At 49.2% G+C, this 16,910-nt stretch overlaps 1 protein-coding gene across 3 annotated transcripts in view; it reads right to left on the reverse strand.

Annotated features, from left to right (window-relative positions):
* LOC137416366 (C-X-C chemokine receptor type 2) overlaps window positions 1-11,742 on the reverse strand; it is a 36,221-nt gene extending 24,479 nt beyond the window's left edge. Inside the window, exons 1-2 of one of the 3 annotated variants that reach the window (XM_078783011.1) lie at window positions 11,602-11,742; window positions 5,370-5,446 (exon numbers count right to left, since the gene is read on the reverse strand). In XM_078783011.1, the coding sequence (XP_078639137.1) occupies window positions 5,370-5,446; window positions 11,602-11,611 (87 nt within the window). In that variant the 5' untranslated portion in view covers window positions 11,612-11,742. Of the gene's footprint in view, window positions 1-5,369; window positions 5,921-6,563; window positions 6,692-11,601 lie in introns of those variants that run through there. The other 2 variants (XM_078783026.1, XM_078783021.1) reach the window with 2 other exon arrangements.
* Window positions 11,743-16,910: the final 5,168 nt, after the last annotated feature.

Below are 16,910 nucleotides of genomic sequence, written 5' to 3' on the forward strand. Positions count from 1 at the left end.
TTTGAGGTGAAGGTGGGAGTGCATCAGGGGTCGGTACTAAGTCCACTACTATTTGTAGCTGTGATGGAGGTGCTGGCTCAGAACGTAAAGGAGGGTTTACCGTGGGAGTTGTTGTATGCAGATGATCTGGTGTTGATTGCGGAAAGTATGGATGGACTGAAGGAAAAGATGAACAAGTGGAAGGAATGTATGGAGACAAAAGGTCTGAAGGTGAATATCGGAAAGACAAAGGTGATGGCAAGTGGTAAAGCATGTGGTGAGGTGGAAAGAACTGGGAAGTGGCCGTGTGCTGTGTGCAGGAAGGGTGTCGGAGTGAACTCCATTCAGTGTACAATGTGCACTGAGTGGGTTCATCAAAAATGTAGTGGTCTGAGAGGGTCATTAACCAGTGTGGCAGCTACATTCAAATGTAAGGTGTGCGCAGAGGGAGCTGCAGATGGAGGAAATGTTGAGTTGGATCTTGGAGATGGCGTGAAGCTGGAAGGTGTGAAAACATTTTGCTACCTCGGAGACATGCTGAATGGAGAAGGTGGATCAGACTCGGCAACGGTTGCTCGAGTGAGATGTGCATGGAAGAAGTTTCGGGAACTGAGTGGCGTGCTGATGAGGAGGAGAGTGTCGCTGAAGCTGAAGGGAAAGGTGTATGCTGCATGTGTGAGAAGTGTTATGATTTATGGGAGCGAGACATGGGTAATGAACGTAGAGCAGCAACGAAGGCTGGAAAGGGTGGAAATGCGAATGGTTCGATGGATGTGCGGAGTATCGTTGAGAGAGAGGAGGACAAATGATGAATTGCGAAAGATGATGGGAATATTGCCTGTGATTGATGCTGTGAAGAGGAACAGGTTGAGATGGTTTGGTCATGTATTGAGGAAGGATGAAAGTGACTGGTTGAGAAGAGTGATGGAAGTTAATGTAGAAGGAAGTAGAGGACGGGGAAGACCGAGAAAGACTTGGCTAAAGATGGTGGAAGAAGAAATGCGGGCAAGGGGGTTAACAAGGAGAGATGCAGAAAATAGGGCAAAATGGAGAAGATTGTCATGGGGACCGCAAGGCTAACCCCCGTTCTAGCAGGGAAAATTGCCTTAAAATGCATGTTGTTGTTGTTGTTGTATTACAAATGGGTAAACCAATATATTTTGATTATTGTCATTACTTTGTCTATATAATGATGGCGATTGTTGGAAGGCACTGTTAAGGTGGGAAGAGCGATCGTTAGAAGGGCTCATCCAGTCAGCCACCAAAAGGGAAGAGAGATATTGTCAGAGGGTCCGGTCCACTCCAGCCAGACACCGGAAGAGAAGAGAAGAGTGAAGTGAGATCATCGGAGGGTCCGGTCCATTCCAACAAGACACCGGAAGAGAAGAGAAGAGTGAGATAATCGGAGGGTCTGGTTCACTCCAGCCAGACACCAGAAGAGAAGAGAAGAGCGAGATCATCAGAGGATCTGGTCCACTCCAGCCAGACACCAGAAGAGAAGAGAAGAGTGAGATCATCAGAGGATCTGGTCCACTCCAGCCAGACACCGGAAGAGAAGAGATAGATCATTGGAGGGTCTGGTCCACTCCAGCTATACACCAGAAGAGAAGAGAGTGAGATAATCGGAGGGTCCGGTCCACTCAAGCCCAACACCAGAAGAAAAGAGAAGAGGAGCTTCCTTCCGCTATTCTTCGAATATGCGGCAGTTCTTGAATGACGTATTCCCAGACAATTTAATAAGAAGATGTGGACTAATTCCGAGGCCCCCTTGTTCATCTGACATGTCCTGATTAGACTACTATACTTTTATGGAGCCATGTTAAAACTTTTGAAGAAGAAGAAGAAGAAGAAGAAGCCTTCCTTTACAGGAAATGCATCAGACTTATCTAATACTGTACTGGCAATAGTACCTGTCCCCAGTGATGAGAAAAACAAGTAAAAATACCCAACCCCAATGCTTGGAAAAAATTTAAGTTAAACCATCAATTTAAATTTTTCATGGACATTAAAAAGGTTAATTGTGCTGCACTCAAAAAAGCCAGCCTTTTCAATTTGAAACTAATTGGGCGTCCTGTTTGCAAAAAAATGCTATATTGGTCACTTTGGCCTCAATTTGCATCCTCAAAATGGCTTCTGACACTGCGGCCACATAGCCCGTATTACTTCCCACACAAAGTTGTATCTGTACCCCGAGTGTGGAGTTTGTAGCTTTGAAGATGTGGCCGTGGATAAGGAACAGACCCACAGAGAGAGAGAGACACCACAAACAAACACATTCACGCTTAATATATACGAGATTTAGCTGTTATTTGCAGTTGTTATTGGACTTTGTGTGCTATATATACATCCCCTATACTATGTGCATCCCCAAATATATACACAGACTTGGCATTTAATATGGAATTTTTTTTTGTGGGGGTGAACTTACTTTTCAAGATGACTTAGAACCAAAAGTTCATTGGAATTATGTTGAAATTATTCTAGATTTTGTTAATGTCACCTTTAAAAGAAACAAAAACCACATTTGACATTTCGAAGCAAATAAATTGATCCTTGAAAGTGATGTAAACTAATATCGAACTCGATTCACGAACAGTACTGTGTTAAACTTCTGTACGTTTTCCAGAAGTATCTCTTTATTTTGCACATTAGCCAAAAAATTTTTCAACAAAAACAAAAGCTAAATTATGACTGGGATTACGGACAGTAAAATTACAGTTCAGTACTTCGTGTAACCCCCCACGAGCATTCAGGAGAGCACGTGCACGTTGAGGCATGCTGTTCACGAAATTTGCCAAGACTTGGACAGGAATCGCTTGCCATGCAGTGACTAGAGTCTGCTGCAATTCACACACAGAGGTAGGCTGCTGGTCCAAGTTGTTGATTTGACGCGTTAATTCTGCCCACAAGTTCTCTATCGGATTCATATCCGGGGACATGGCAGGCCACTCCATATGCTCTACACCACGGTCAGCAAGAAAGTGTTGGATCATGCGACCACGATGAGGCCGTGCATTGTCATCTTGGAAGACAAAGTTTCCTCGAAAGGTTGCACGAGCAAATGGAAGCAATGTTTCTTCCAGAATGACCCTGTACTTGAACTGGTTCAGGTTTCCATTCAGAACAACCAGGTCAGTTTTGCCCCCTGCATGAAAAGCAGCCCAAACGGTCACCCCACCACCTCCAGCTTGGACTCGTGGCACTATACAATCTTCGTTGTGGGCTTCATGCACTTGTCTGCGCACTCGGACGCGGCCATCTTGACGACAAACCAGAAATATAGACTCGTCACTGAAGGTCACGTGATTCCAGTTTCCTGGCTGCCATTGACGGTGCTCTCTGGCCCACTGCAATCGGCGCTGGCTGTGTTGTCTGGTCAGGCGTGGCTTTCTCAGGGGACGCCTGGCACGATAACCTGCTTGAACCAGTCGTTGGTTGACTCGCCTTCTGGATACAGGCACATTTGTCAGTTGCTGCCACTCAGCCTTAAGCCGATTAGCTGACTTGGTACGGCCATTGCGGACTAACCGGTGCAGCTGGCGAATGAATACATTTGCAAACCAAACTTGGGACTCCTTACTAATGCTTCCACTTTATTTTCATGCACATGAGAGGTGTAAAAAAGAATGCTCTGACAATGCCTTGTGTGAGTTGAAGCATGAAGTTTCATGGGTGGTGTATAATCTGGTTAGTACGCACACTTACCAGAAGTAATAAATAATATAACCACAAATTATTCCATAAATTCCATCCAAGGAATAATTTCCTTTTCTTCTATTTGTGGACTTGGAGGTTGGGAGTGGGATTGGGGGGAGGGGGAAAGGGGGAAGGGGTGAGAACTTGGAGTTGGGAGTGGGGGTGGGACGGTGGGAGGGCAGAGAAGGGATAGAGTTGGGAAAGGGGGGTTGAGGCTTTGGGTGGGGGTTGCTTTCCATGGCTCCCTGACATTGTGCTGTCAATGGACATTCCTGTCAAACTCCATTGGAAACGAATTCCCTTACAACAGCCCGGTGGAATCGGGTTATATACTAGTTCTATATACGAATGCAAGTTGCATGATTGTGTCTGAATGGGGTAAACATCATAACCATAGCATGTAAAATGCTGGATGATACTGTAGCGGCTACCGCTGGGTTTACACAATCGCCTTGCACCTACCAATGACGCGGAGCGATCACCATGCCGGGCTCGTCCAGGACGCCCGGGCAGGCCCGCGCTCAACTTGCCAGGCCTCGGCCGGGACGCCCGGGCATGCCCGGCCATGCCCGCCCTCGACTTGCCAGGCCGCGGACAGGACGCCCGGCCACGCCCCCTCTCGCCTTTCCCGGGCAAACGCTCCGGGATAATGTGTGTATATATATTGCTGCCTGATAAACGGGCTTTTCAAAGTACCCGAGTTGTTTTGTGACAATAAAGAAACTCGGACGAATTCCAGATTTTTGTCGCGTCCATTCTTCCGACTACGTGGGAGCACAGCTCCTTCAATACCTCATTTAAGAGTTCTTGGATCCAGATAGTGCATTTGGAGATTTTAAAATATTGACATTCACGCAATTTACAGTTGTGTGCATTTTTGTTGCACACACTGGTGGGGATAGGCACTGAGTCGTTGGTCCACACAACAACCAGAAGTAAAAACTAAAACAACCACAAATTATTCAGTCGTCCGTTCAACGAATAATTTCCTTTTCGTCGATTTACTTCCCTGAGAAACCTTAGCATTTTTAACAGTTAATAACTATGATGTGGACCTGGAGTTGGGAGGGGTTTGGGGTTTGAGGACTTAAAGAAGAAAGGGGGAGTGGAGGACAGAGAGTTGGAGAGTGGGAAGGAGTGGCAGAGACGGGACAGAGTTGGGAAAGGGGGGAGGGGAGCTGAGGATTGGAGGAAGAGAGGGGCAGCTGCGGACCTGAGGTGGGGAGGGTGGTGGGGGGGGGGGGGGGGGAGTTGAGGACTTGAAGAAGAGAGGGGGAGTGGCAGGATAAGGAGTTGGAGTGGAAGGGGAAGATTAATGGGCAGTGGGGAAGTGGGGAAAGGAGGGGGGTTGAGGCTATGGGGGTTGTGGGGTTGAAGCCTAAGGGGGGGGGGGGGGGGGGGATTTGAGACTAGAAGAAGGATTGTGGAACTGTCCACCTGGGGTGGGGAGTGGATTGGAGTGGGGGTTGAGGACTTGAGGTTGGGAAGGGAAGGGGGTTGAGGATTGAAGTCACACTATATATTTCCATGGATCCATGTCATTATGCTGTCAATTGGCATTCCGAGCAAACTCCCTATATATTCCACACTTAATTGGGGACAAATTCCCTTACCACAGCCCAGTGGAACCAGGTTATCTGCTGGCGTATACATAAATATATATATATATATGTATATATTACAGATAAACTCACATTGTCGTACATTGTCGCCGAGTTTCTCAGAAGACATCTGCCATGAGAACAGGAACAGTAACCAGCTGTCGATCGTGCTGCACAAACAAGGACGTCTGTAAGAGGAAAGTCCTTTAAAACTCAGAAGTCTTTGAAATGTGGGAAGTTACACAATTGTAAAACAGATTTGTTTTCATGGGAACAACCAGAATCACGAGGGCATTGCAGTTACACAGACAACAATCGAACTGTGTACATTGTGTCTTATGAACGAATCTGGCCAGTTTTATCTTAAAACTCAATAACATTATGAGGTAAGGGCACAGAAAAAGCAAGTGTACGCTTTGATTTTAATTCGTTTTATTTACATGACAGTGATTTTGCCATGGTGTTTCAATGTAGAACTCATGTATCTCGTTCTGTATTTGACTTCTTCCTCTTCAACGTTATGCATTACAGAGGTGTGAAGTTTATTCTTCAACTCTATGTACAACTGAATTCTACTGTGAATTCGTGATACATAAATGTGAATTCTCCTTTATGTACAACTTTGACTTCAACTTTATGTATACCTTTGACTTCAACTTTATGTATAACTTCAACTTCAACTTTACAAACACACACACACACACACATATACACATGCACACGCGCACACACATACATATACACATACACATGCGCACACATATATATATTGTTGCGGATCCGGGGGTCGAGATTAACCCCCCCCCCCCTGGCTTTACGGCCAGGGAGGGGGGGGGGGAGGGGTTAATCCCCTTGTCTTTCAAACTGGCCGATCCCCCAGTCCTGGAAATTATGACGTCACTTCCGGTCGGGAGTAGCCAGGGTGATTGGTCAATAAGGTCCCGAATACCTGAGTGCTACCCCTGGCCGTAAAGCGAGGAGATAACTCCCACCCGGGCCGCAGCGTTAATGAATACGCCAAGCGAAGCGGGCTGCGACTCGGGCCATTAACAAAAAGACTAACCAGATTCTGAGCGGTTCTGAAATCGTGCCACCGGTACTCAATTGAGGAAAAGACGAAAGCGATCGAATGAGAGGAAATCAGAGGGTAGGAAGAACAAATATGATTTATTACTACACTAATAAAAGAGGAAACGAAAGAAGGGCATGTACAAGAACAGCAAAAGGACACAGGGCAAGCTTATACAGTCTTAAATAACACGCATAGGAAAATACAGACAGACTTACATGGGAGGGTAGTGGTAGGAGGAGAAGGTCCAGGCAGATGGCAGGGGAGGAGGGTCCGGGCAGATGGTTCAGGCGTTGAGGTCCGGCTCCAGGTGTCAGCTCGTACTGTGGCGAGAACCTGGGCAGCAGCGAGCGCGTACCGTTGGCGCGCTCTCGGACCTTATATATGGCGGGGGGTGGGGGGGGGGGGGGGGTAGACCTTCGCAAGGCCGTATGCGCAGTTCAATACAATCGATCGCGCCTTGCGCAGTCCGTGACCATGCAATCGACAGTCCCCTCTCTCTCTTCTCTCCTCTGGAAGTAGTCTGCCGCGGCGCTTATATTATGCGCCTTCCAAATCAAACCGCGTGCGCTTAGATCCGCCTACCGATGAACACGCCTCGGCCCTGATTGGTCGCGAGGGTTCACCGGCTCCTCCCTTCGTGACACGATGCTGGGGCCACGCCTCGCCCCGACAACTCCTCCCCCTTTTTCTCCGCTCTGACCACATGGTTAATGGCGTTTGAGCCAGGCAGCGAATGCTGCTGGCAAGCAAGGGAACACAATTTGGAGGGAGGTAAGCCGCAAAATGAACGGGATTTGAAAAGGGGCCTATGTTATTTGATTAATGCAACGCAGAGTCAAACTATTGGAAACAGAAGTCAAACTGAACAGTCAAACTAAGGGATATCTTTTACCATTTTATGTGACACTTAGGTGTGGTTACCCTCTACTTTTAACCTCACCCTGAGTGCGACATGTTTAAAAGTAGATATGTCCCGCCTGCTGCGTTGCATTCTACCTAACTGACTCACGCCCACAGAATAACCGAATTCGGAATTAATTTTCAAACTAAACATTTACGGTGGGGAGCATTATTTACAAAGACTAGTAATACTATTTGGATTATTTACACTAAAACCCAGGACCTGTCTTTTGGGAGACAAAAAGCAGATGGTTTAAAAAGAGGAAAGGTCATGCACTGCACTGTACCGATACACCATACCCACATGCTCAGAGATGCACAATTGATATTGCAGTGCACCACAAAGCACAAAAACACCACTATGCACAAAAAGCACTATCAAGTGCACAGTCATACATTTCAATAAGTAAATGATCTGGCGTCTTCTCAGGTGGGCCGATGGCTGCTGGGCCGATGTTTCTGGGCGTTTTCCTTGCTTGCTGCCTATTTGGTCAATAAAACAAAAAGGGCACAGAACGCGTCCACTTTAAAAAAAATTTTTTATTAAGGCCAGCAGGGGCCAACTAAGGTGGTCCACCTGCTTGGCATAGGTGCCACCTTCACCATGGTCCGCAAGCAAGATTTCCAGTAGAGATGCCATGCCACAGACGTGTGGTCCATAAAGTGGTACTCGGCCACAAAAACGTGTGGTCCATAAAGTGGTCTTGGCCACAAATGTGTGGTCCATAGGTGGTGTACCGGTCCAGGCAGGCAGGCAGCGAGGGTGCGGGGCACAACTACGACGCCTGCACACTTTCCCCTCTCTACCCAAAGACCACGGTCCATGGGTGGGATAGGAAGACAAAGCAGAGTTAGCGATGGGTAAGGGCGCAAGGGTACACACAATAACAAGGCAATGTGGCATGAAGGGCACGGGAGAGCGAGCTAAGAAAGCTCGTCCCTAACGTTCGTCACCCCCCCCCCCCCCATGTCACCTACACTACCCCTTGCCCCTCCCCGTATCTACACCATTTACAAATCCGTCGCTACGCCCTGTCTTCCCCATATCTCCCCTAATTCTAAATTCGTCATCAATCCCTCTAAACCAAATTTGCCACCAATCCCAATTCCTCATCAATCCCTCCTAAGGAGAGAGAGATGGAACCATGAACAATGTCCCCCCCCACGTCATGATGCATCTTACAACCAACCAAACATTTGCTCAAAAATCGGTGTGGAGTCTTCTCACCTCAGGTGAGTGGATGCGGATGGTGCGAAGAGACTTTCATCCTAAACTATACCTTCTAACTGACATTAACACACTTTACACGACCCGCGGTCTTTCCCTGCCAAACCATTGGCCATCTTTACTCTATGTGGTTCTAAGAACCGACCTCCCAATGAACATACTGTGGCGCTCACCAATTTGGGGTCCCACTCCCCCGATTCTTCACCCTGTGCCCTCGCACAATTTCGGGGCTGGGTCGTGTGGCTCCCCTAGCAGGTCTAACTTACCTGCGCACCTCCGCCACTGTACGTCGCCACCCGAGCTTACCTGCTCCTCACCCTAACCTGGGGAAGGCCCTCTGGCTCTCTCACCCCACTACCGCCCTCTCTGGCGTCGGGCTACCCGGGTCCTCTCCATAGGATCCTCGGGCCCCATTGAACACTAACACAACTCTACCTGGCCAGGGCCTACCTGCGGCCTCACCTGGCCGACAGAATACCAGTGGTGGAGTGCTCAACTAAAAATGGTCACGCAACTACCACAACCCCCAAGGAACTGGAGCCGCATGCAGCTGAAGCTCCGAAGGAGTTGGTGACGTAATGTCACGGACAAGGACCATAACCTCCAACTGGCATCGTTCCAAGCATAACTCCCAAGGGATTCCAACCGCATGCAGTTGAAACCCCAAGGGAATTGGTTACTCCGGACACCAGGTGGGAAATTATGGTAGGCAATGACCATAACTACGAATTCAGCCACACGCCCACCCATTCCACTTTACTCATGCACCAATCAAAGCAGTGCTCTGCTACTCTCGCACCACAGATGTCAATATCCACCAAATTTACCTACTCCCTCTACCTACTTTTAAACTACCCTCCCCGGGTACTCGTGAAGGGGGGGTCCTTCCTTCCCCCATTCACTCTTTCGCACCATACACTCCACACTACTCATTCCACACTCCACTCACTCCACACCATTGATTCCACACAACCATTCTCACTTGCCACCATGCAAGTCAATCACTCAATGCACAATCACACCTTTCACAATACTCTGCTCAATACACTTTCACTTCTCCAAACCATTGCCTCACAATTCCTTATTTCATCCAAACCTTAAAGCTCATACACACAGCATCATTTAAACGATCTGGTTTTCCCTCTAACTTAGTGCTTCCCTGTCACCGCTTATACTATTGCACATCCCACGTCATTATCAACCAACCTAATCTCTCTATGTCCACTCTACCGGTATCAATGTCACTACTTAAATCTAACGTTACCTATGGTCATCTCTAGATTCTATCAATAACCTAACCCTCCCGGGCTAGTTTACACAGCCACCCCATAAACCTATAGCTCATGTGCCCCCAAAAAGTGATGTGAGGTGAATGGTAAAACTACCATTCGCCATCACTATCGCCATTACTACTACGATCAGTCCAATACACTACGAGCCTCGGTGCGGGAAATACATTTCCATAGCTCGATTTCGAAAAGCCGGCTATCTGTGCGGATGGTTGGTCTACTGTTGGTTGGGTCCCTCCGGCATCGATTCTGGGGAGGAGGCATACTCGGACCAAGGCTCCAAGAACCATCCCGGCGCAAGGCCTTGCACTCCCAAGCGCGATGGCCCAACCTTGCCCGGCCGGAGCGCAGCCACCGCAAGGGGGCACCGCCCCGACCCCTTCTCCTTCCCCTCGAACCGGGCTGCCGGCTTTGCCTGGCAAAGCGCGGATTCGACCGTGCAGGGCGGGGCCCGGCGCGGATCGTGCACGGCGGTTCTTTCAAAACCGCCGCGGCTACGACACCCGCTGGTTCCCGCTGCACACAAAGCCCGGCACGGACCGAGAACTCGCGTCGGCTATATGGCGGGCTAGACGCTAACCCTGTCCGCGTCGATGCTCGACTTGCATGCTCACACGCATACGCGACCCCTTTTACACTCACATTCGCACACCAAGTCGTCCTCTGGCCTTCCATACACTTCATGCATTCCAGGCATTCCATTATTGAACTTTTTCCTCGTGCATTCTCTTCCCTACTCGCACCTACACACTCAGGCACACTCATAATGCTCACGCACTCCTCGAGTGCACTCTCCCCCGTTACGTACTCCGTAACCACCACGGGCGTGCACTCTTCCGTTACATCCCCTGTAACACTCCCCATCATGCGCTCCACAACCATCTCAGGTGTGCCTCCTCGTACACGCTCCTCATCCGACTCACACTCCTGGTCACACTCACTCCTACTTCCACACTCTGTATCGCTCTCACTCTTTGTGTCGCATTTATCACACATACACTCCGACGTGCGTTCGCTCTCGCACTCGGTATCACACTCTCGCTCCGGCGCCATTCGCACACGCGCGCCATTTTCTCTCACACCCCGCACAAGGGACCTTCCACAAACGCCCGGGTGCTGTCTCGATCCCAACCGCGCGAAAATTCTTTTTGCGCCAAACACTCTCCCGGAAAATCTTTTTGCACCATATATCACCCGGCTCACCTTCTGGATTCTTCTTCTTCGCTCCAACACCTGCAAATCTTTATTGGGGTTAATAAGTACGGCATCAGGATGCGAATACAGACTTTGGGCATATTCCATCACTTTCTCTGATTCCATTCCTATCCCTGCCGTCTCTCCAATCCCAATTTCAACTATTTCTTCGCTTTTAATTTCTTTTTCCTCGACGGCCGCCTGTTCTAATGCCTGAAAACCTGAAACATAATGTTGAAACGCCTAAACGCCTGAAAACATAATGCCTCCGGCCACCTTCGGGGGGTGAGGGGGAGGAGGGTGGAGGGAAGGCATAAAACCAAGAATGCAAGTTCTCAACGAGGACACAGCTTCACCTCCACCTTTGAAATAGGACGTGGAGATTTTATATTTAAATAATGAAATAAATGAATAATCAATAAAGGTTTGTAGAAAGGTAAAATATAAATAAATAATAAAAGCTGGTATGTCCGCAGCGGTGATGGTGAAATGTATATAAATAAATAATTCAAAATTGTGTTGGTAGTGGAGATGGTAAAGTGTATCAAATAAATATGGAATTTAAATATGTGTGTCGACAGTGGGGATGGTAAAGTGTATCCTACTAAAATATGCAATTTGGTGTCTGTCTGTCTGTCTTACCGCAATACATTCGGTCATTACTTGTCGAATCTCAACCAGGCTTGACAGGAGGACTATAGGTCACACGATGGAGGTTGTAGACACTTAATTTCCCCCCATCCCCAAGGGGAAATTCCACCTTGGGCGAAATCCGTGTTGAGGTGTAAATATATCGAATAGCAGAATTTTTCCAAGGCCACATCTAATAACAAAAGTATGAGTAAAAACACCACAAACACGTATGATTATCCTTTAAACAGTCACTACTGCTGTTTAACACTAAACTGAAAAGGAGGAAACTCGGGGTATGTTCAGTTACCAAGAAGTTAGCTTGCTAGGCCAGCTGTTCCTTATCAACGGTTTTGAATGGAGTGCTTGCTCAAATGCTTAAGCCACTTGTTGAGCACTCTACAAGAAACCTGGTAACTGAACACACCACCGATATTGTTGAAGCCTAAGCCTAGATCTACTGTAATCTATATATCCCAGAGAGGATAATAACATGACCCTTCCTGCTGCTCCTGCAGGAATTGGGTGTACTTGTATAAATAAATAAGCAATTCACAGTTGTGTGTTGGTTGTGGTGATGGTAAAGTACTGTATATGAAAAAAAAAAAAATCAAAGATGTGTCAGTGTTAGTGGTAGAGATAGTAAAGTGTATATAAATAAATAAATAATTAAAAGGTTGTGCTGGTCGTGGAGATAGTAAGGTGTGTATAAATAAATAATGGTTCCTGAAAGTATATACAAACCTGTACTATTCTCTCCCGAAAATTTGTTTTATATAAATCCACACAAATCTTAATTATGTCCTATAAATATGCTCGAATCCCAAAATCAATTGACAGGCCTTATGTCCAAATAATATTGCATACATGGACTGAATATGAAAGAAATGCGTCCAATCATTTTACTGAAGGACGTACGGAGGGAGGTATGGATGGTTAGACTGACAGGACTCAAAATACAACCCTCAACCGGGCTTTACCTAACTGGGGGCTGAAAATCAGATATGCAGGTACGCCTTTCCTTTTAGCCAAAATGTGCCACCTTAATCACAAAATTTCAGTCCTCCTTATTAGTGCCCTACCGGCTTCACTGGAGGGGACGATAGATTTGCTCTCCATCAGTCTGTCCGTCTGTTAGTCCCACCTGGGGATTTTCAAACCTTTTTCCGCATACCCATTAACATATTCAACTGAAACTTGGTACAAGGCTTTATGATGATAAGTTACAGACCAAGTTCGAGTTTCAGGGCGTTTCACCATTCTTTCACAGTTATGCCCTTTTTAGGTTACATGTATTGTATTTTTGGGTTATATGATTACATGTATTTTTTTTTGATAAGTTACATGTATTGCAAAACAACCCTGGTGTTGGGCTAGCGGCTAGGGTGTCAGCTTAGGATCCTAGGATCCTGGGTTCGAATCCCGGTCGATCGCTGAATTAACGCCAGGGGGGTTGACTCAGCCTGTCATCCTTCCGAGGTCGGCTAATTGAGTACCAGTTCACTGGTAATTCCCTGTTTGTCGTTAAAGGCGGAAAAAAGGGTTGGCGTCAGGAAGGGCATCCGGCCGTAAAACATTGCTTCAAAAAGGGGACCGAAAAACAACAACAACCACGGTTCCCGAAAAAGGCCAACCCCCGCTTGCGGGGAAAAATGGCCTCTAAAGATGGTTACATGTATTGCAAAACAATTCTCGCTCTTGTTTGTTATGCCTTTATTTATATAGTACTCACTGTGGTTGGCTCCTTGTAGTCTATCCGACTATCCCCCACTACATATTCTCCCCTGGCTCTGAGCTGGCCACCATGTTCAGTTAAACATTCAGACATAGATATATCTATTTATTGTGCAGATATATTCGAAGGACTTAATGGTGGACCTTACTTTTTCTTGAAATTTAATTTTGACATCAAATTTTTACATCTTCATCAAAATATGCTCTATTCAAAGGAACAGGAATATCACATTTTGGCTTGTATTGCTTATCGCAATACACATACAGATGAACAGCATTAATGTTTGATAATAGCAGATAATAATTTATTTCACAGATGCACAATGTTTATGTATAATGTTCACAATGAAATAACCCATCGATTGTGGACAACTTTTTATGGTCCCTCACTAGGGCTTGTATGGTTTTACAACGCACATTTAGCACATGATGAATAGAACATACGAGTCTGCATTATCTTAATATTTATCTTTATAATATTCTCCATAGGTGATTCTGTCTGTCTGTCTGTGAGTCTGTCCATGGTTGTGGCCTCCTCTGTTGAGGGAGTAGCCTCACCCATTCTGGAAGGGGCTTCAAAAACAAATCACCACCATTTTGTTTCCTCGTAGAGCTATGTGAGGCCTCTTTTGTGAGGCCCGCGGTGTCTTGCTCTCGCTCAGTTTTATTTCAACTATAATTCGATATCTCATTTCATTTTTCACAGTCGGTAACATGGTTTTAGACTCGGTTCCAAAAAACGGGAAGGAAATTTAATTAAAGTTACCGTTTATAGAACGAAATGCATTTTCGAAGGCCTGAAACATAAAGTCCATTGAGACTCTCTCACGGCTTTATTTTGACTCTAATTCACCATCTGATTTCATTTTCATCAATGGTTTAAGACTCGGTTTCAGCAATAATTGAGAAAATTCATGCACAGACGGGAAATTGCTGAGACATTTTAGAAATTTGTGGCACGATGTATCATACCCCACGTAAAATAACAGGCGGGAAAATGCCGAGATATATTAAAATTTTGTGGCACCGCCCAAATAATACAGATGGGAAAATGCTGAATATGAATGAATGAATGAATGATCGTTTTAAGGACATTTTTCCCCGCTAAAGCGGGGGTTAGCCTTGCGGGCCCCATGACAATCATGGTTCCCTGTTTGAGGCAATATTTTTATGATCGGATGCCCTTCCTGACGCCAATCCTTGTTCGCCTCTTACGATGCGCAGGGATACGGTGTACCTATTCTAAACTGGGGTACACACCGGGATCATTCATCCCAGCAAGCTGGTACTCAATTTGCCGACCTCGGAAGGATGACAGGCTGAGTCAACCCCCCTGGCGTTAATTCAGCGATCGACCGGGATTCGAACCCAGGATCTTCAGATTCTAAGCCGGCACCCTAACCGCCAAGCCAACACCAGGGATTTACATTTGAGATATATTAAAGATATTATATATATATTAGATATATTAGAATTTATTTATTTATTTATATAATATATCTTTATTAGATACTAGCAGAAGTACCCGGCATTGCCGGGCGGGGGGAGGGGAGGGCAGGGGAACGGGGGGGGAGGGGAGGGGAGGGGAACGGGGGGGAGGGGAGGGGAACGGGGGGGGGAGGGGAAGGGAGGGGGAACGGGGGGGAGGGGAGAAGAGTGGGAGGGGGAGGGGGGAGGGGGAGAGGGGAGAAGAGGGTGAGGGATGGGAGGGGGGAGGGGGTGGGAGGGATAGAGGGGGGAGGGGAGGAGGGAGGGGGGAGGGGAGGAGGAGGGGGGAGGAGAGGGGGGGTGGGCGGGGGAGGGAGAGAGGGAGGGAGGGGGGAAGGGGAGGGGGAGGGGAGGGGGAGGGGAGGGAGGGGGAGGGGAGGGGGAGGGGGAGGGGGGAGGGGAGAGGGAAGAGGGGGGATGGGGAGGGTGAGGGATGGGAGGGGGAGGGTGAGGGATGGGAGGGGGGAGGGTGAGGGATGGAGGGGGGAGGGTGAGGATGGGAGGGGGGAGGGGGAGGGGTGGGTGGGAGGAGGGGGGAGGGGTGGGAGGAGGGAGGGGAAGGGGGAGGGGGAGGGGGGAGGGGAAGGGGGAGGGGAGGGGGGGACCCGGCAGAAGTACCCGGCATTGCTGGGTGGGGGAGGGGAGGGGAGGGGGGAGGGAACGGGTGGGGAGGGGAGAAGAGGGGGGGAGGGGAGGGGGAAAAGGGAGGGGGAGGGGAGAAGGGGAGGGGGTAGGTTGGAGGGGGTAGGGTGGAGGGGTAAGGTGTAGGGGGTAGGGTGGAGGTGGAAGGGAGGGGGAAGGGGGAGGGGAGGGGGAGGGGGTGGGGGGAGGGGAAAAGGGAGGGGGAGGGGTGGGGGGAGGGGAAAAGGGAGGGGAGGGGGGGAGGGGGAGGGGGAAAGGGAGGGGGAGGGGGAGGGGGAAAGGGAGGGGAGGGGGGAGGGGGAAAGGGAAGGGAGGGGGGAGGGGGAAAAGGGAAGGGAGGGGGGAGGGGAGGGGAAAAGGGAAGGGAGGGGGGGAGGGGGAAGGGAGGGGGAGGGGAGGGGGAAGGGAGGGGGGAGGGGAGGGGGAGGGGAATGGGGGGAGGGAGGGGGGGAGGGGAGGGGAGGGGGGAGGGGGAAAAGGGAGGGAGGGGGAGGGGGGAAAAGGGAGGGGAGGGGGGAGGGGGGAAAAGGGAGGGGAGGGGGGAGGGGGGAAAGGGAGGGAGGGGGGAGGGGGGAAAGGGAGGGGGGGGGAGGGGGAAAAGGGAGGGGAGGGGGGAGGGGGAAAGGGAGGGGAGGGGGGAGGGGAAAAGGGAGGGGAGGGGGAGGGGAGGGGGGAGGGGGAAAAGGGAGGGGGGAGGGGGAAAAGGGAGGGGAGGGAAAAGGGAGGGGAGGGGGAAAAGGGAGGGGAGGGGGGAGGGGGGAAAGGGAGGGGAGGGGGAAAATGGAGGGGGAGGGAGGGGGGAGGGGAGAAGGGGAGGGGGAGGGGAGAAGGGGAGGGGGGAGGGGAGAAGGGGAGGGGGAGGGGAGAAGGGGAGGGGGTAGGGTGGAGGGGGAAGGGAAGGGGGGGACGGAGGGGGGAGGGTGGAGGGGGAAGGGAAGGGGGGACGGAGGGGGGGAGGGGGAAGGGGGGATGGAGGGGGGAGGGGGAAGGGGGAGGGAAGGGGATGGCCAGTCAACAACGACGTTGCAGTTCTCATGGTCGGAGAGCAGCACAACAATCGGACATAGTCCTGCATATTCGCAACAGCACAAAGCGGATTTTGGAGACTCACCGATCCTGTGACGTCCTTCAGTACCGGCGTTGCCGGCGGGGGAAAGGAGACCCGTACATTCCCAACCTGTACATTCGCCCTCTCGACTCAAGCTCACTTGGACAAAAGCCTCGCACAAATTACACCGTGAAGGCCCAATGTCATGTCTATGCCACAAATCACGGCGCACTGAATTGAAAATATATAGAACGCTCATTACTCCGTGAAAAGTGAAGCCGCCGTGTCGCCATCTTGGTCAGCACGACTCGACCAACTTGCTTCGCGGATCTCGTTTTGTGTGGCAAGAAACTGCTCCAATCGGTTACGGAAGGGTTGTGGAAAGACGCTTCACAGCTGTTTCAAAGAC

The sequence above is a fragment of the Myxine glutinosa genome, chromosome 1, assembly GCF_964187855.1.
Source record: "Myxine glutinosa chromosome 1, kmMyxGlut1.1, whole genome shotgun sequence".
Taxonomy (NCBI): domain Eukaryota; kingdom Metazoa; phylum Chordata; class Myxini; order Myxiniformes; family Myxinidae; genus Myxine; species Myxine glutinosa.